At 38.4% G+C, this 20362-nt stretch overlaps 1 protein-coding gene across 1 annotated transcript in view; it reads left to right on the forward strand.

Moving 5' to 3' along the window:
• The window catches only part of zmp:0000001236 (mastermind-like protein 2), a 51884-nt gene extending 32216 nt beyond the window's left edge, over window positions 1-19668 (forward strand). The window contains exons 2-5 of the mRNA XM_053507916.1: window positions 9054-10313; window positions 17890-18036; window positions 18411-18501; window positions 18791-19668. Of these exons, the coding sequence (XP_053363891.1) occupies window positions 9054-10313; window positions 17890-18036; window positions 18411-18501; window positions 18791-19578 (2286 nt within the window). The 3' untranslated portion in view covers window positions 19579-19668. The remainder of the gene's footprint in view (window positions 1-9053; window positions 10314-17889; window positions 18037-18410; window positions 18502-18790) is intronic.
• Window positions 19669-20362: the final 694 nt, after the last annotated feature.

Genomic DNA, 20362 nt, shown 5'->3' on the forward strand with positions numbered 1-20362 from the left:
ATACTCTGACAATTGACAATTATTTGAGGCAGGGTAAATTAACCCAAGTGTAATCAGAGATACTTAACTACACCCCACATATGCATATAATATACTGTATGCTGTATAAGCCACATAATGACAGTTTTTTCCAAGCAAATCTTGCATTTTTTACCATACAGTATGTGTACATGCAAATTGATAATTCAATATATATCCGACTGATGAGTCAGTTGGAAGGTAACAGCATAAATCTGTAATCCTCACAGCTAACAGCATGAATGCAATACAACACAATGTTTCAGGAAGGAATATTGAGGTTGTTTGGCTTCTATAAACCTTTAAAATATTGCATTTATTAATGTATTTTGCATGTAAATAAACAAAACTACATACTCTGTAAAAAAAAACATCATAATACCATTAATTCATATTTTTGATGAGCTGAGGCCATCTGTCATTCTTTTTTCTGCCAAATATTTATGGTCATTTAACACCTACTGTACTGTATGAGAAAATACATTTTTAACCTCCGGGGAATAACTTGGGCAAACAAGCGTAAAAATAATAATAATAAAAGCAAAAAAAAAAACGCCCCACTAGACTTCCCACTATATCGGACTCCCACTGGGGGTCAGATAAAGACAGGTTGTGACACCTAGAGGAAGGGAAATGCAGTCAGACCTCCCCACTTATTCACTGTGCAGTGTTTCATCAGGGTTAGACCAATTTCCTGATGTTTGTTTCAAAAGATCTCCACCTTACACCAATCTTGCATTGATCCATGTTCTACTTAAGCAGTTACACACATGATAGCTGAAAGGGTAAAAGTAAAATCTACACCAATGATGGTCCTTTTTCTGTTACAGGAATAAAATGTGTGTGGGGTGTGGTGGTGGTGTGATGCAGCAGAGAGTTACAGAGCATTTTCAGCCTGTACAGAAGTATTTTATTCTATTTATACCACTGCAGCTTTGACAACTGTTACAGTTTTTTTATTATTATTTATTATGCCTCTCATTCATTTATAGTTACATTTAATGGTTCGAAATATCCATGAAGCAAGTTAGATCCTGTTATCATGAATATTACTGTATATTATTATAAGTTGTCAGCTTCCTTTTTTTCGTTTGTCTATCCTTTCCAATTAATGTGACTTTTCAGTAAAATTTCTTTACAAACCACTGACACTGCACAATCCTTAAAAAAAAAAAATACAGTGAAACCTCGGAGTGCGAGAAGCAAGGTTTGCGAGTGTTCCGCAAGACAAGCAAAGATTTTTAATTCTCAATTTTGATGTGGTAAACGAACAAGTCTTGGTTTTTTACGAGTATCACGTGATCACAACTGAGCCAACGTTTTTTCTCTCTCTTGTGCTGCGGAATTGTAGGTAATCGTCTTCCCTGCTGGGTCTTAATGCGGGTCTCTCAATGGTATAATCAACATCCGACCAAGCGCGTACTGTTTACTATAAAACTGTTACTCCTTACTTTAGCTACACACACACACACACACACACACACACACACACACACACAGTGCCTGCGCGCACAAACGGAAACACTTATCTGTCTGGATTTATTTTTTACTTTATATTTTTTGTTAATTATTTTTATGTATTTATTTTTTGGGATGTTAAACAGATTATTTGAGTTTCCATTATTTCTTATGCGAAAATTCGATTTGGTTTACAAGTGAAATATGAGCCCACTTCCAGAACAAATTATGCTCGGTGTCAGCATATCAGTTTGCCAGGAGTGTCTTCTATACAATCCACTGTATATAGTTGTATGAGTGCATTAACTTATTTCTAAAGCTTGGAAATATTATCATTTGAGACCCACTGCAAACTTAGCTCTGCACCTAGTTGATGTCTAAATGTTAGTTTTGTGGTAAATGTTAGTTTTGTGTAACTAAAGTATTGTGTAGTGAGCATCAGATAACCAATTATATCGTATATGGGACAAACCTGCTGACTTCTTTTGAAGTACACTGTTCCTTTTTATTTTGTCCGCAACAAAGCACTTGTACCTCTAGGTCCTGAGTTTGATTCCCACTTTGGGCCTGTGTTTAAGTGCTTGGTGGGTTTCTTCCAAGTGCTCTGGTTTTCTCCCACAGTCCAAAAACATGCTAATTGGCATTTCCAAATTGCCCGTAGTGTGTGAATGTGCGTGTAAATGTTGACTGGAGGTCCTTCTACGGTTGTACACTAAGAATAAATACAATGGTGGCCACTGGCCTCCACATTTCCTAGTTGGACTACAGAGGTTTCTAGATGGATGGATAGATGTAAAGCACGTGTTTAATGTTAATTTATAACATAATATATCTTTTTACAGCCAGAAAAAAGTCCCTTATTGGTGAATATTCTGTAGTTAGACCGTGCTGAAATTTCAAAAGATGTGGACAGTTGGACAGCCTATTTTAGTGACCAATATCACAATTTAAGGTATTAAAAGAAGTTGTAAAAAATAGGTTTTACCAGCTTTGATATATTTTGTACAATCATGTTATTTTTAGACATTTAAACCTTGGAATATTTAATGCAATTTTATTAAGGTATTCTGGGCACAGTAATCTTTTTATTTTTTTATTTTATGCTGATAAATTTGGACCCATGTGGCTCTGTATTTTAGCGAAAGGAAGTGAGCATAAAAAAATATATAAAACATGTTTACTGTATCAGCATGTGTGGGGACAAAAGCCATCAGCATAATGTGTTTTATCCTGTTTATATGGGTATGATAAGTGCTCTCTTTCTCTCTCTCTCTCTCTCTCTCTCTCTCTCTCTCTCTCTTTTTTCTCTCTCTCTCTCCCTCCATTCAGATACTGAATGTAATTAGTTCTCATGGAGAAAGCACAGAGTGGATGTGAGGTCTATGAGTCTAAAGACTGAAAGCTTTAGGTTTTCACTCCTATCCGATTGAAATTCCACCTCACGGCACTCAGCAACCATGCAAATATTATGTCTCCTTAGGAACACAATAGTGGTATTTATTTCTTTATTTTGGACATGGTTTTTTCTTTGAGGTTGGATTTACAGAGGAAATCTTCGGATTCTCTCAGCAGCGGATTACAACATTTCTGAATGGAGTCTATGGAGAAGGAATTCTTTACACACGTATACCTGCACATAGAGTATGTACGCACACATGTACAATCAAAGGCATTCACACCGTTTCAGTGTTTAACCCAGAGATCCATGGACTAAGCTGAATATAATGCAGTCACAGGAATGTACACATGTGCACACACTCACATATCCTTTCTCTTAGAAATATTATGATGGATAATGACATGTTCTTCTCGCGAGTGTTTTTGGGAATAGCTGACAGGCCTCGAGCACGAGCATCTTGGGAAAGAATAGTGACTAGTATGTCCAAGTTGATGTGCCAAATCTCTATAGTACGCTAGGAGAAATTCCATGATCCAATGTTTTGTAGATAATTGCAGAACAATTTCAGTGGCTTTAGAGATTTAGGTACAAGCGAAAACTGTTGCGTGAGACGTGTGCGAACTTATGGTAATTTCGTAGTCAGACTGTGAACATTAGAGTGCGAGGTTTGAGTGGGGTGAATCCCCAAATGAGAGGTGTGTGAACCAAGGGCGAAAAACATTTAGTGTTTTTTTCTAAACAGTAAGTTGAATTCTTTGAAACTTATTGAAGTGTGATTTAAAACTAAATATAAATATAAATCAGTATCTGGAAAATATGATATTCAAGTGTCTGCATTATTTTTCTGTCTAACTGTACAAAAATGTGTCATGTTAATCTTGATAAATGTCTTCTGTTGATGCACGTTTTCAGATGACACTTTATATTATTAAAAAGGTTTTGCACAAACTTGCGGAGTCTGTGCCATCCAGGGGCACACTGACCCTAAAGGTAAAAGAGGACATACTACAGGCTAAAACTCTTATAAAAAATATTGCAAGAAAAAGCATTTTCCCCAGGCTTTTGGATGCCATTGTAGGTCAATGAATAAAAAACATGTAATAGGTTTATATTGATGTGTTGTTGTTGTTTTTTGTTTCATTTAAGTGCCATTTAATTTTATTTAAAGACACCCTTTATAAATAAATTAAGTTACAATTATTGGCAAATTTCTGTATTATAAGTAATAATAAAGTATTTCAGTTTGTGCTATTATTCGAAAATAATGAACTTCAGGGTGGTATTCTCCTGAAACAAAACACCCTGTAATGTTTAATTCTTTATCCCATACGTAGTGTTTCAGAACTGCATAACATGCTGTTAAGACAGATGGACTATTCCTGTTGTCTTTTACTGCACTGCAAACACTTGATTAAACTGCTAATTTCTGGTGAATAGTCTGTCTTCCCCAATTTGCTGCGCTTTCACAGAGTAAAGCATTATTTCAAGGAGGGATCCTGGCACCTCCGTCTACTTGGCAGTTCCTCAAGCTTAGTTATTGTGCTTAGGGAAGCTTTTTCAATCCATGAGACGAGCAATAGAACTGGCTTGTGGGGAGGGGGGAGGTCGGGGAACGACTATAATAAATTACCACACCCTTCTTTGTCAATTCTGTTTCACCAACACTTTTGCACATGGGCACGCATGTTGCCTACTTACAGGCAATATAGTGCAAGTTCACACTTTACAAGAGCTAGCTTTGAAGCTTGGGTCACACACATTAAATGTATATTCATAGTGCACAATTTTGACTATTGTTTTGAAAAAGAATTTAAGAAGACGTTTGCACATGCCTTTTGGCTTCTAATGATTTGAAGGAGAGCAGCATACTGTACAGTAGGTCATTACAAATTGCTTGATCAAGACAAGACCTTTGCTGTATAATAGGGCAAAAGGAAGGGCTTTACATCATCATGTTCAAGAAATCATTAATTAATCATGTCATGTTACCAGGAAGGCTCTATTTTTGTTATGTTCCAGTAATTTAAGAGATACAGTTCAATTAAACATTATTACATGAGTGGGAGTGCTGTTGGGCTGAATATCAGCTTCCTTTGGGGTTGTGTCCAATAGCATAGCATTGTTACCTTGTTCCACACAACAAGTAGTGCCCTTGATCAGGGGTTGGAGAAAGATTTGGGATTCAGCCCTGTTTTAGAAGCTAGTTAGCTTTGTAGCTTATGTAAGCAAAAGTAACACGGATGTTTCAGAGTGGGTTGGGGATGATTTAGAACAAGTTACTAAGGAGACAAAGACATACTGTAAAGCATTTATGATGACATAAAGCTATCAAGTGCTTCCATACTGTAACTGGTTTTGAATGTGGGTTTTGCCAGACAGCTGATCTTCCCTCTTTCCAGTATAGCAGACTGTACTGACCTACTTTCACCCATGAGTTAGTGTAATTAACGATTGTTAGAACATATGTGACGTGAAGCGATACATACTGTATAGTAAAACATCCCAGTGCTGTTGTGCTCTATTATACAACCACTGTTTTACAGTGTTTATGAGTACAGTTCCAAAGCCTTGCTGAATCTACTATATAGACGTGAATTGCATCGAAACCATTGTTGTGCCCCAAAATCTTCAGACACAATGTACTTGGGTTTGTGCCTATTTGTCACAAGTTTATAGGCATTTACATTTTAAAACAGTTAAACTTCAGGCAAAGTTCTATTTATTTTACATTTTACAATTGTTATTCATCCATCTTCAGTGACCACTTTCTCCTCCTCGGGGTTGTGGTGGATTTGGAGCCTGTCCCTATACCACTGGGCATGTGGTGGAAATATACCCTAAATGGCATGCAGGTCTGACAGAGGACATCACACACACATTCAGTCCTAGAAGCAATTTAGGGTAGGGTAGAGAACCACGTCATGTTTTGTTTAATATTGGATACACATTTATAAGTAATTTCTAAATAGACGTTAGTGTCCGAGTGATAAGGGGCACATACAGTATGTACTAAGAGTCATATACTCCTCTCATCATCAGGAGACACTTTGAGGGAGATCCTGTGCTTCTCAGCTCATTAAACCTTAATCAAAAAACCTATTTTCAGATCACTTGTAGATCCGTCAAGAGGATTTCCCACAAATAGAGGCCAGTGTTTCTCCCTGACCTCTCCATTAAAATGAACCAATTTAAATTATTTTATATGTGGCTAGCACATCAGTGGAGTACGATTGTCATTTTTCTCTTTAAATATGCCACCCTGAACATTTCTGAGTTTCACTAATATGTTGAATGTATGACAAGGACAGACAGCAATAATGTATTGTGGTGTTTAATTCAATACTATTTTGCCATTAAGGTGTTTCTCGTCGTAAGCCAATTACAAAATGTCTTTTAAAACGTCACTTTAGAAACTAAGTATGATATGCAGAAAAGTATATTTGAATACACAACAGACTAAAAAATAAGGTGCATGATCTACAACAGCAAAACACCACTCAGTTTCCACTTCTATTAGCAAAGAACAAAAACCTAGGCAATCATGAGCAGACAAATTGGAACTAGACAGTTGTAGCCTGAGATACAGTACCGCTTCTGGTTGGAGATCTCATCACATGGATGCCCCGTGTGTCTCTTTGGGATGCGCCCGGTGTCTGGGGAAGGTTTCGCTGGTTCCTCTCAAGGTTTCTTCCAATTGCCATCTCAGGGAGTTTTTCCTTGCCACTGTCGCCCACGGCTTGCTCATCAGGGACTATCTGACCATTTTGATTCATACATATTCACATTCCATACAGACTTAAATAATTCTTTTGATTGTGTAAAGCTGCTTTGCGACAATGACAAGGACATTAGCTGTTTCTGAAATACTCAAACCAACCCATCAGGCCCCAACAGCGATGTCATGGTTCGAGTCACTTGGATCAGTGGTCTCTAATCGTTTTTGCATCAAGATTTCCACACACTGGCCATCGGCCGCTTGTAAGAAAGCAGAATAAAGTGCATAATCAATACAACATACCATAACGCAGAATCAGCGTAAGCTTTAAGCTTGTTTCTCTGCGACAAGACGGTCCTATCTAGGAGTGATCGGAAGCAGTGATACCCGATATATTTTATATATTCAGGATATCCCACTTTGATTTTAATCCAGAACTTCGACTTCGAGTTGAAGTCGTCTTAAAAAGACTCTTAAGGCCACATGTGAATCGCACATGAGCATGTAAATCACATGTTGCGATAAACCTGTAATTTAGGTAGGACTCTTGGCATTTTCTTTTAAATGCAGCTTTTTCATCATGTGTCTCGTCACCAGGTATTTTCCCTTTTTTCAAAGAAGCTCTACATAGACATTTGTTCTTTACTCATTTTGGCTTCATTTGTAACATTAGATTAATTTTATTCGCCATCCAAACCGATCCAGAGAGAAATGTTTTAAAGAAGTACAGATAAGGGCAAAGGGAAGATGACCTGATCTTTTTTTTTCTTTCTTAATAAACACTCGGGTAGTCAATAAAATGAAAAGAAAAATACAGGTATATATTTTAGCTTGTTACCAAATCATCTGCAGCCCGGTGGTTTGGGACCACTGACTTGGATTGCAGGGTTTTTTTTCCTCCATTGTGATATTTGATGTGAATAATAACTGGAAACTTTGACCTGTATTTTCATAATTTGATGCATTGTGCAACTGGCACGCAAGGACCTGTTTGGGATTTTTGTCATTGAAAATGAGTTCCTATTAAAGTAGATGGTGAGTGTAGATGTGTTATAGGTGTGTATTTCTTGCTGAAAATTGTAGCTGTTCAAGAAAACTCATCAGAAACAGAGCGTTAGTCATCCCTAACATGATGAGTCAGACACTGTGAGGGTGGTTAGGAACACGTCTCATTCATAGTGAAACAGCATAGGTAAGCATACACAGAGAGTGAGAGTGCAAATGCACGAGAGCCAAAGAGAAAAGTCTTCCCTCCCAACCCTGAAGGTATGAATCACTTTACCACACTGACAATGTTTAATATTTCCACCACATGGAGAAGAAAAAAAAAACTCTCATTTGCCAATACACTGAGAACTGCTTGACAATTCTCTGCACTAATATTAATGTTAAAGCTAACACGTTATCTCCCCCAGGCTCATAATGCCAGTCTGTATTTGTGTGATTTTGCATTTTCATAACACTGATCGTTTCGGTTTTTATTCCTAGAGCAATGATTGCACCAGAAGCGGCTGTGCTTATATACTCAAGTACAATTGCAAATGCTTCCGTACAGTGACTTAAATGGGACTTATGAGTCATTGTTCTGGTCTCATTTACATAAATAAAGACATGCAAGACAAAGAGAACAGTCTCACACACAATGGAGAACGCTGCTATCTTTACAGTGAGCCAACAGCAGGAAATATAATTCATGCAAATGAGCCAAACAGATAAAGGCTTTCTTTGTCTAGCTGCTCTGTATATCTGATGGCTAAATTTAACTGCTTGGTTAATGCATGGGTTTCAGATCAGATTTATTTATTTTTTGTTAAACCTTATTTGTTCCAGCATATTTTTTGCCAGTAAATTATACCTATGAGCACAGGCTTCTTGTAAAAATGACAGGTAGATTAACACTTGCTTCATCTTGCACCTAATGTACCAGTGTACTGTTCCCCCTTTTTTTTAATCTAACTTTGTAGCATCTATCCATTTTCCCGGGCTCGAAGGGAAATTTTCAGTGTAATCATAAGGGCGCAAATGAACAATTCTCAGCTTTTGCTTTTATCCAGAATGGCCAAGCGAACGAGGCAGAAAGGCTCACAGTAGATTACAAAATTGGGTCAATTTACATAAAGATAACTTGTTCCTGAGACACCTTTTTCATTTTAATATTTAGAAATTCCATCGACATTTTAATTGGTTTTCAACATTAAAGCAGTCCTTGATAAGACTGCAATAATTAGAATAAACGGTCTTGTTACATTATGTGCACTACCAGCAGCAGAGCATGTGCTCATTTTGACCTAAGTGTAGAGAAAAAGACCACAGGCTTCTGAGGAATTCTCATATGCTGCACTGTTTCTTTTTAATTCTAATCATTTGTTTAATCTAAATGTGTTTTTTTTATTAACAAATGCTTTACTTTAAAGATCAGTTCATTAGAATTCCCAATTAACAATCAATTCTTTGCCTTTACAGCTCCAGGGGTCTCTCAGACGAAAGATTGAGGGGCAACCTTCTGGATACACAGCTAAGCAGAATGGCCACTTCTGTGTGGGCCCAGTCCCAGACTTCAAGCGTCTTCGTATGGAGACAGGCTCTCTTCATGCTGGTGCTTGCTCTGTAGATGCGGGGCAAACTCAAAATTTAGCTGGGTCTATAGCTCTGGGCCACATTCCCCGGCGGAAAGATCCCTTCATGATGGGCCAAGGTGTAGGCAGTGATATTTTCAACATGACTCTTAGAGATATGAAGAAAGAACCAACTGATGTTCACACCTGCAGTCATTCATCAGCAGACCCTGCGATGATTGTGTTTGACTTTAAAGAAGAGGGTGGAGGACAAATTGACCCTGAACTCCAGGATCTGTTTGATGAACTTACTAAGTCGGTACCACCTCTGAATGACCTGGAGCTAGAGAAAATGCTGAAACAAGATGATGACTTCGGTTTGGATCTCGGGCGACCCAGCTCAGCTGGTGCAGCCAATCCCTGCCCTCTTTTAGATAAACCGATCAAGACAGAGTACTCACCTGATTATGGCCAAGCACCAGGAAGCTCTCCACAGCTCAGGCCAGCATCTGCTGGACCTTCCTTTTCAATGGCCAACACGAATATGTCAACTTCCCCCATTGGGCCAGGGCAAATGACCCATAATCATGTACCACAGACTACAGGAACTTCTTCAAGAGGACTGCCTGCATGGCCCGAGATGTCACATGCTGAGCAGCTAAAGCAAATGGCTGCAAACCAGCAGCCTAAACCGCAGCCCAACTCTATTCTCCACCACCAACAGCAAAGCCAACAAGGTGGAGTGAGGAACTGGTCCTCCACCATGAGTGGTCACCCCAGTTCCTTTTGCCAGGAAACCATTTCCAGCACAGGTTTGCTAAGCCAACCACGAGTTAGCTCTCAGGGCAATGGTCAGGGCAAAGGCATGCCCAACTTCCTCTTTAAGCCCAGTAGTTACAACCCATCAAATCCCACCGACATAAAACCTCTCAGCAATAAACCAATGCTGCATTTCACCCCTAAAGCGTCAACTTCAACCACAGGCCAACAAATCCCCCATATGGTCGGGTCACAGAGCAAACAGGCTACACAGCAGCAGTCTACAGGAGGTCAAAACACACAGTTTCAGTTGTCTATGCAATCATCGTGTCTACAGCCGAAGTCCCTGAGGCCTTCTGTTAACCAGCATGGTCCTGGAATCAATTATAAAGTAAACCAACAAAGACAGGTAGGTCGCAAACTTCAAGCATGAATGTCAAACTTTTTTAGAAATTCTAGGATATTCAACTCAAATATTAATTTAATATTACCTCAACAGTAAAAACAGCAAATCACATTTTTTTATTTGTCATGATTGTTACACTAAACTAGGAACTGACAAGCATACTATTTTAATGCAGCATCAGGGGAATCAACCTGTTCGGAGTCTTGTATGTAAGCTGTCTCAGGCTGGAATGATTCGTTTTGTATTGGGACATGGAAGAGACATGAGTGAACAGGATAAATGCTAGCATTTACTGTGGATTGTATAAGAGTATTCATTTGATTTGAATTAATGCTAGCATATTGTCATGGGAATAGTTTATTAATCCCAAAATCCACATCAGTTTTTCTCCTGATTCTAGCCACTGCTGCTCCATCTGCTCTATTTAGTTAATGTGTTGCATTTTAGAAAAGCATTTATTTTCTGGATTTGCATTGACCATGAAGCTCACCCTGCTCACTGCCAGCTCTTTGACTTTACTCTCTGTGTAACTCTTGTGGCTTTGCTGTGCTGTTAGTTTGCTGCTCTTGTCGCAATAAATCGCAGTTTCTTCTGTCTAAGTTGCAGGGCATCTTTGAATATGTATATCCCCTCAAAGCGATTTGACGAGGGTCCTGGCTCACTAGACTGTGATGGATTAACATGCAAGACTTCTAATTTCTCCGCCTGTCACAGTTGCTCAGCGCCAAGGCATAGATGTGCACAGCGGGATTTGCTAATTGGAGTTTGTTAGCTGTGAGGGACAAGTTGTGGAAAATGACAGTAATCTGCTTAGCCTGGTGCCCGTGGTTGAACCACTGATTTGTTATGATTGGGGAGATTTAGAACATCCCCCTTTTTAGTTTTGTACAAACAGCATCTTCCAAGTCGCTCTGTGCAAAACGATAACACGAACCCCACAAGACGCGTCCTGAGAACCCGATCTCCAAAACAGTTCTCATTGTAACGGATGCTGAAAGAGCAGAGATTAAACTGGATTAAATCATAGTTTATCCTTTTTTATTTTATTCCAGTTGCAGCTAATTTTGCATCTTGTGTACAATAATCAGGAATTCATTTAAATTAAAATGTCCACAAAATCTGCATTCATTTTCTCCCGTTGCTACATTACTTTATTACTTATATTTAATTGTCAAATTGAGATTTCAATCTTGTATTTAGGGTACTTTAATCATGTGGTGGATGCATATTTATTTACTCAAAAATAATAATGTAATGTAGATATTGAACAAATCTCTCATGCTGGACAAACAAAATTATCATATTTCATTAAATAGTTTTTTTTTAATATTTTAATAATTTTTTTTGTGGTAAATTTACCCATGCAGTTCAATTTACCCAAATAAAATTAAGTCTTAATAAAATACAAAAGTCCTTTAATCATTAATATTTATTCCTTCTTATGGGAAACTGTGTTCTTCACTTGATTGCATGGTGTTCTTCTAGCATCTTGAATAGGCCCGCTTCAACCCTGAGCAGGATACTAGACTAAATGAATAAATGATTAGTGCAATTGACCCCAGGCTTGTGCATTAAGGCACCAGTGTATTAATAAGCCATTGTCCTATCGCACCTTCTAACCATTGGCAGTTGTCAGCAGTATTGCCAGTGACATTAGGGGGGAGACAGGAGTATGGCCAAACCTACATAACAAGTGCCATGCATTCATTACTTCCTTAAAAAGAAAGAAAGAAAACTAGAAGCTTACTACAGGGAAGCTACAGTATTGTGCAGCTAGTTATTAACACCTTGTAGTCATGATTTATTAGTCTTTTAAAAATATATATATATATATAATATATATACAGTATATATTAGTCACCACCCAATACGATATATCACGAAACCCAGGTGCCGATTCAATTAATATTGCAATTCTGCAAGTATCACGATTGTATACATATCCCGATTCAATATAAAGTTTTCTTACAATTTTAAGCCCTTAAATAAAGGTGTCATAACTCGTAAGTTTTTTCTTAGCATTATTCAACATCTTCACAACAGAATTAAACATAACCAACTACAGTAAATGTACAGTAGCCTGTTCTTTATATTAATTTAGTCAGTTAAAAACCAAACGCAGAATTTAAGCAATACAAACTAACTTCAAAAGCGTTAAACATTTAGCTTTAAATAACAAAAGCTAAATTTCACTGAGCATCATGTCTCTCTGTCATCTCTTATAATTCTTATTTCCAAACAAACAAACAGCAAATAATTGATTCCTACCACACAGGATTCCAGTGTGGGAATAGTGCATGTTGAATTGTTGTGAGCACGTGGGCATGTGCGGATACTAACGCACGTGTTTCGAGACTAATTGGCCCGCATAGTGTTTTGAGACTGATGTAAGAGTGTAATTAGTGGATTTTGAGACTATCATTCAAGGCTTTTTAGTGCACACAACTTTTGCTAATGTGATGCCATAAAAAAAAGTTTCATTTGCATCACTCAGAAGCTTGTGCATTTGGCACAGAATTGATAATACAGATACGGGATCATTCATGGCTGATCAAGCTGAAAAAACAGGCAATTCCGGTCACTGGCTGATTGACCAGTGCATCTTCAGTATATATTTAGTAAATCTATTAAACCTAAATCTAAGATACTTAAAAAATCTATTTTGGAGACAAATTTGGCGATACATGAATCGGCACACAAAAGAACCAGAATCAATTTTTTCCCCCATCTCAATTAATTAGCAAGGTCAGGAATGTTTCCAAGCACAGACTGGGGAAGGCCAGGTGCATCAGAGAAATGTTTTGTTTTCTAGATCAGATCCATCAGCGATATGATTGTCAGGCATCCCAGACTCATTGCTGATTTTGACATTGAGGCACGACATCATGCTTCTGGTCCCATTCTCGTTTCTCATTACTGTTGGTCACTTATGCCTTCTAAATAGACTCCTATTTTACTCCTATATATTTAAAAACACTGTAAATCATCTAAAAATGTTAAATAATAGTTCTATTAAAAAATATTTGATAGAAACGACTATGGTATGTCTTTTAAGTAAAATCCCATGGAAATTAATCCATACAGGAGCCAACAAGCTTGGGTTTGGACCTCTTTCAGTGCGGCAGCTGAGGACTGAGCAACTGTATGTATGTTTGTTTTGCAATTTAACCGTCAATTCAGTGACAGGGAAATGTTATAAAAATAAATACATAAAGTACAGCTACTATAAATGCACCAGTGATTTTACGACCAAGAAGTAAAACTAATGAACAAAAGAAGTAGGGTTTCAAAATAAATTTTAAAGCTAAGTTCCATTACCAGATGTGGAAATTTTTCTTCATGAGAGACCGCAAAGTCGTAAGAAGTAAATCTTTAATAGCTCACATTTCATACCTCTAATAGTGAAGTAAAGTGAATAGGAAACACCCTTTTCACTGGTGTCTACATTTATTTATTTCAAATAAGATAATTAAGATTTTAAGATCTACATCTGTATACCATGATGATGAGTTATTAATAGAATGTACAGTATATCCTGGATAAACTTAAATATTTATTCAAGGTTGATATTTTAAACATTTTATCCTGCAAGTTAAGAAAACTTGTCATTCCATTCATTGGGGGGAAATGCTGCTGAAGGCAGCACCGATGGGGTTAAACACACTGCTGAAATGGAAACAAAGGCACAGCTTCTGCTACAACAGGAGAGAAAAATGGGAGTGCTCAGAGTCTTCCCACAGTCAACTGAATTAGTAATGCCATGAAAATAAAGGTCCCGAAATGGTGCCACAGTCCCTGTGGAACCCTCATGAGCAGAGCTCAACTTCCTCCCACCAGGACCAGCTCGCGAAATTCCTGTGAAGAGATCAAGATATGGGCTCTGTTTTTCATTTTCTTGTTCTCACAGTCTGCTGATCAGTCGTCAGCTTGAGTGCATCAAAACTGGGATCCGCATTTCCAAGGGTGTTCAAGCTTATGATGGAAATCTAATGGAAATCTCAGCGTCCAGATGGGAGGCAAAGTGCTTCAATGTCTGCCTGTGTGGAAATCTTTGCTTGGATAAGGATATTTTGTGCTGCCTAACACAGAGATTCCTGCTTTCATCGAATGTTATATACCTAAATATCTCATAACTACTCATATTCTCATATTCATATACTCTCATATTTGCAATTCATGTGCTTACTAGTTTGGATATGAGACGGTCATTCCTGCAGGAGCTTCTGATTATAGCTTGAAATATAGTCACTTGTCAATTATATGTTATAACATTATTTGTCATAATATTCACAATATTAACCTTTGGACAGTAGATCAGAAATGTCTTTACTACTGTAGATCAAAAGGGTTTTTTTTTTTCACAAAGCATTACAGTGAAACAGTTCTGATCAAGCATTCTCTTCATTTTTTATTCACTCACTAAAACAAAGCCTCCCTCAGCAATTTTGCCCTATATTTCGCCCTGGATCTCTAACATCTTTGAGGAATTTATGGGAGTTTAGTTTCAAGAATCGTAAAAAAAAAAAAAAAAAAAAATTAAATGTTAACATTTGGTTTCAATAATAAATAAGCTTTTACGAAGCAAGTTTAAATATAAGATCAGCAATTTTATATTCTTCATTCACAGCAGACTCTCCACAGTTCTCTGCTTTGTCGTGATTTATTTTTTCCCCTTCAATTTGCTGGATTCCCAGCTCAGTGAAAAAAAAAAAAGAGGAGGGGGTGCCAGGTTGTTGGAGCTGTGCTGCAAGGCGAGTGCTTGTTTCCTGGGAAAGTGATCTGGGGCCAAGTCCAGATGCCGAGCTGTTCCCTGGGGACGGCGTTCCTGCCTTCAGACTGCAGGAAGTGTTGTGAGAGAGCAGCGAGGCTCGGGCCTGGAGCCGTGTCAGCTGCTTGTAATGCCGAGTAGAACGAGAGCCTAAATCACAGCCCTCCTTTATGGAGTCCGCAACCACATGTGGTATTCATTTAACGATGTACTGAAGAGTGAAGAGTGCAGCAGAGATGGAAAACAGCTTTATGACACATCAGGATGACAAAGAGCGGATTAGAGAGCCGTCCACGCTAATGAAACTCTCGGTCCCTCCCACCCGGACAACGCAGGCAATTTGAAAGGCAATTTGAATGTAACGTCGAGGCAGTTTGGCACGTGCTCGGATTGGTCATGATTTCTTACCATGTCTCTAATTGGAGGTTGTACGGAGTGGTCACGTCTTACTTTCTTGTAAGTGGAGAAATAACTAGTTCTGGGAAGTGTGACTTTGAGGTTACATCGCTAATGGAAAGCAAGAAGTATGTGTAAAAATATGATGTGTATTAGATGTCATAAACTTGATACTTCATGAAGCCCTATTAAAAACAATGACCTGCAAAATAGAGTCATGTGCATATCTGTGTGATGGAAGAAAAAAAAAAGTCCATCACGTGGGAGAAGTACATCAGAACTCACAGCAAGGAAACATTGCTCTTCACTTGACCTCTAATTAATTAGTGGACTTCCCAGCGCTGATCTGTCTCAGCATGGGACCGTAGCATGTTCCTTCTCAGTCCTTCTGAGGCACGGCCTGTGCCGCTACAGATAGTTGCCTCTGAATAGGACCTCGTGCGAAGTGTACTTTACTTCAAATCCCCTTTTCCATGGGTTGTTGAAGCAGGGAATTCCTCCCATGACACACGAGGTTCTTTTCAGTGCTTTTGTTCGAGGACCTCCAGTGTGGGTTTTTTTTGGAGATGGCTTCTCATTTAAACATCAGTTCTCAAACCAAAGGCGCTTTTGCTACGCTGCTGTTGAATCCTTTTTGCCCTGAGAAAAGTTTCATGTCAACACAGTGACTGACAGTGTGTGTGTGTGTGTGTGTGTGTGTGTGTGTGCGTGCGTGTGTGTGTGTGTGTTTGAGCGAATAGGATAACATACTTGAGCAGGGTTTGTTCTGGGAAATGCTTAAGGACTTATCTGACTCAAAAATATTACTGTTTGTTTGTGGTTGTTGTCTCGTAACTTGTTTTATAGTTTAATATAACAGACAATTAAATATTCTGATGTTGCTTAATAAGTGATTAGGTTGTTTTTAGATTCTGCTTTTAAAAATATGTAAATAATGCAGAATGAACAGTAGTAAAGACTTTATAGGCAAAATAACTTGAAAGAGCCCTAAAATTAGCACTCCTGAAGTTTTTTTTTTTTTTTAAGGGAAGGATTGTTTGAATATCTCTAATTATTTACTGACTGGTAAATCTATTTTATTGAACCTAATGAGTACAACTGAGTTGTGTAACGTGTTATGGTCACCCCAAACAAACTCGACAATACCTACCTAGGACCTGTAACAGCTCTGGCACCTTGACTTTGCAATGAAACATCAAAGGCAGAGTTTATACCATATTTCTGGCCTGATGTTGTTTTAAGAGAAGCACTGATGTGTTCACGATTGTCTGTCTAATCAGAATTGAGGGGTATTATTATTTCGAGTAGGTTCAAGGTCAATATCAGTATCCGGCAAGGAGGAAATCAGCAGATTGTACATTAAATCATGCACAGTTACACTTAAATATTTACATGTTGTGGTCTTTTTTTATTAGTTATGCCTTTAGGCATTACGGTCCAGTAACTGGCCAGATTTTCATCATACTGCCTGGCATGGCCATCTTTCACAAGATGGTCGTCTGCCAAGATTTCTTTCCCAGGGAACTGGCTTTCACAATGTTTAATGAAAATAATGCAGACTAGTGAGCAATTAAAGGAAAACACTTATGAGAGATTTTGGAGCCACTTGTTAAACAGCTCTCTCCACGACCATTATTGAGGTGAATGCCTTAGGAAAGAATGGTGTCCATCACAATAAAGCTGTTCTAGTGGATGGGGGATGATTCAACAATCACCGTTCAGTATATAAAATTAATACACATGTCAACATGATGAAAAAGGCGTCTCTGGAGAAAAGTTTGGTCATCCAAACACCTTGACTTGCTAAAGTGCAAATTTAAAATTAAAGAGGATCTTTAGGACATCTAGTCATATACTGAAATGTCAACTTTTCAGCAAAATGACTGCGCTATCCAAGTGATTATTGACTTGCTGTAAATGTAATTTGGCTTTTTCTTTTTTTTTATTACAATGGTAATTATTAAAAGAAATGAGGTAATTGGATGACAGCCTACTCCAAGTAACACACAGCTACATGCTTTAAAGCATCAGAATAGTTGATAAAGCATGCCATCTAGTGGACAAACCATGCAATCACAAGCCCCAATAAAGTTGATCCCGAGCAACATGGACATGCACAGGGCAGAACTAAAGTTACTCAAACAACTGCTCATTTGCCCTTTCAGGCTGTTCTGCCCATTAGTAAGAAGAAATAATACTAAATAATTGTTCTATTTTTGCTGTTGTGGCTGCAATAATACGAGTTGCTCATAATTACCCGAGTTAAAACAAATAAATGTCTTGTTAAGCATAATGCAGAACTCGAACATTACCGTATGTTTAACTAAGAATTATTTCTAATTTAGTATTTATTTTGTAGTTAACATTTATTCTCTAAATAAATAATGTCCATGTCTCTCTCATGTCTGTTCATAGGGATTGGCACCAGGGCCACGATTCTCAGCAAATGGATGTCTGGTGACCCAACAACAGCAGCATCCGTCTGCACCTAGCACTTCACAGATAAACAACAGCAAAGGACAGAGACAGCTAAACCAAGCTCAGCAGCACACCAGTGACACAGTGAGTAACAGATTAAAACTGACACACTCTACATCACAAGCTTTTCCTGCTGTCATCCCCTGCGCAGTGGGTGTGATGCAGTTTACACTATGTTTACTCAACTGTTTTAACTGATATATGTCTGCAAAACCTCTTCTTCTCTTATGGTGTGTGGTATCCAACTATGCTTTGGACAATAGTATATAAAAAGTCTAATGGAAATCTTGCATGTGTTCATTCTTAAGGACGCTAAAAGGGTTGCTCCTCATACTGTAGAAATCTCTGAACTACACATCAGCATTGAACGATGGTTTAGACCTTAAGGTTTTAGAGCCAGAGATGTATTGTTGGTTACAGTGTTCTGTTTGTTTTTGTTTTTTTCAATTATATCCTAGGAGAAATTCAACCCCCAGGATCAGTTTAACAGGCATCTAACAAGACCCCCGCCTGACTATAAACAACCCCAGCACGCAAATCTTTACACAGGTATGCATTTTCTTTTTCTTTTTTTAGTAGTTTTAGTCAACCAAGATAAGGTGCACGGGAATGCAAGAAATGCCATTGTGTTCAATAAATTCTTTCCACCTCCAAACTGACTCACATCAGGGTGTTCTTTTTACGACCTAATGTTTTGAACACCTCGAATAAATCTTTTTTTTTTTATTATTGTTATTTAATCTCTATTTCAGTTCATGTTGATGTTTGTTCACATTCTAACTTGACTCAACATGATTATTTTCATTCCAAACTCCCTCATGTGCTGTTCTGTGCCCAGGTCTGACATCATCCACAATGACCAGTAACAGCTCAGATCAGAGGGAGATTCAGTCCATCTCGTGCCATATATCCAGTAATCAGGGAGTCAAAATGACACCCAACTCTGGAGACAGAATGTTTCCCAGTAGATCTGATCATTCAGACGTCCAGAACTGTGCAGGCCAACTGCACCAACAGTCTAACAGCCAGATACAAAATGGGATGCATCAAAACAAGTCACAGTTCCAGGGAATTGCCCCTACCACACAGCATGTCAGGACGAGCGCAAGCCAAGATCCAGTCCTTGGCCAAGGACTGGGATGCAGGGATACTGGCATGAGCTGGGAAAATGTTACAAAGCAACTGGATGTAAAGAGACATCCAGGCTCAGTACCACCGCAGGGTGCACAGACTGATGCTCACTTCCCACCAAGACATATTGCTCCACCAAATCAGGTAGTGCCCCATTCTGGACTGATCCCTTTAGACCATACCATTAGAGGATCTGCTCCCAGAGCCAGCCAGCCACGCATACCCCCACTACCTGGGATCAGCAGACTAAGCCAATCCTCAGCCACACCACAGGGGCGCATGAACACCTACGGAGGCACGGCACAAAGCCCCGGTGAATTTCAGAACAACCGCACAGGCCACGTCACGTTTGATTTTCTGCCGGATGGGGATAATACAGTACCAGGGATCAATGCAGACTCGGACTTCATCGATTCTCTTCTTAAGTCAGGTTCAGGCAATGATGACTGGATGATAGACATAAACCTAGAAGAGATTCTGGGTAGTCATTCATGAAGAAGAGATTCAGGAACATTAAATGAGAATGATGATTTTACTATTTTGGTATTTTACTAAGTGGGTTAGTGACAGGAGCCACTAACCTGTCACTAAGTCTGCTGATCCCTTGCCATTGTCGCCCTCGGCTTGCTCACCAGGGACAAACTGACCATTTTGATTCATACAAATTCACATTTCATACAAACCTAAATAATTCTTTTGACTATGTAAAGCTGCTTTGCGGCAATGAAAATTGCTAAAAGCGCTATACAAATAAAATTGAATTGAATTGAATTGAACTAACCCACTTTGAAGAGCTTTCAGTTATATTTTAAAACACCTAACATACGGGAGTTGGTTTGATTTCTTAAAATAAAGACTCTGAAAAAATATATGATTATCATGCCTTTGTTTTTTATTCATGTGGACAACTGATGTATTGCAGGTATCATTATATTTAGATGTAGCTTTTAATCATATTATCTGTTCACAGTATTTATGGTCTTCATAGTATGTTATATTCCTGTACACCTCCATTTGTAAACTCATGCAATATAGTGAGTACTGTAAAAGCCAGCTGTAGTAAGCATTGACATATTGCGACATAATGCAGCACACTAGCGAACTTTTAATTGTCACATCCTGAAGATTAGTTTATTTTTAAAAGATAAAGATTTAATCGAGATTTTCATGCAACATGAAAAAAAAAAACTAATTCGTCTTTGAGGAACTTGTGGTGGCAATCAAAGAAAACAATGACAAAGATGTTATGATCGTATACCCCTTTGTAAGATCTTTTTGT

The sequence above is a fragment of the Clarias gariepinus genome, chromosome 11 (assembly GCF_024256425.1).
Source record: "Clarias gariepinus isolate MV-2021 ecotype Netherlands chromosome 11, CGAR_prim_01v2, whole genome shotgun sequence".
NCBI classification, from domain to species: domain Eukaryota; kingdom Metazoa; phylum Chordata; class Actinopteri; order Siluriformes; family Clariidae; genus Clarias; species Clarias gariepinus.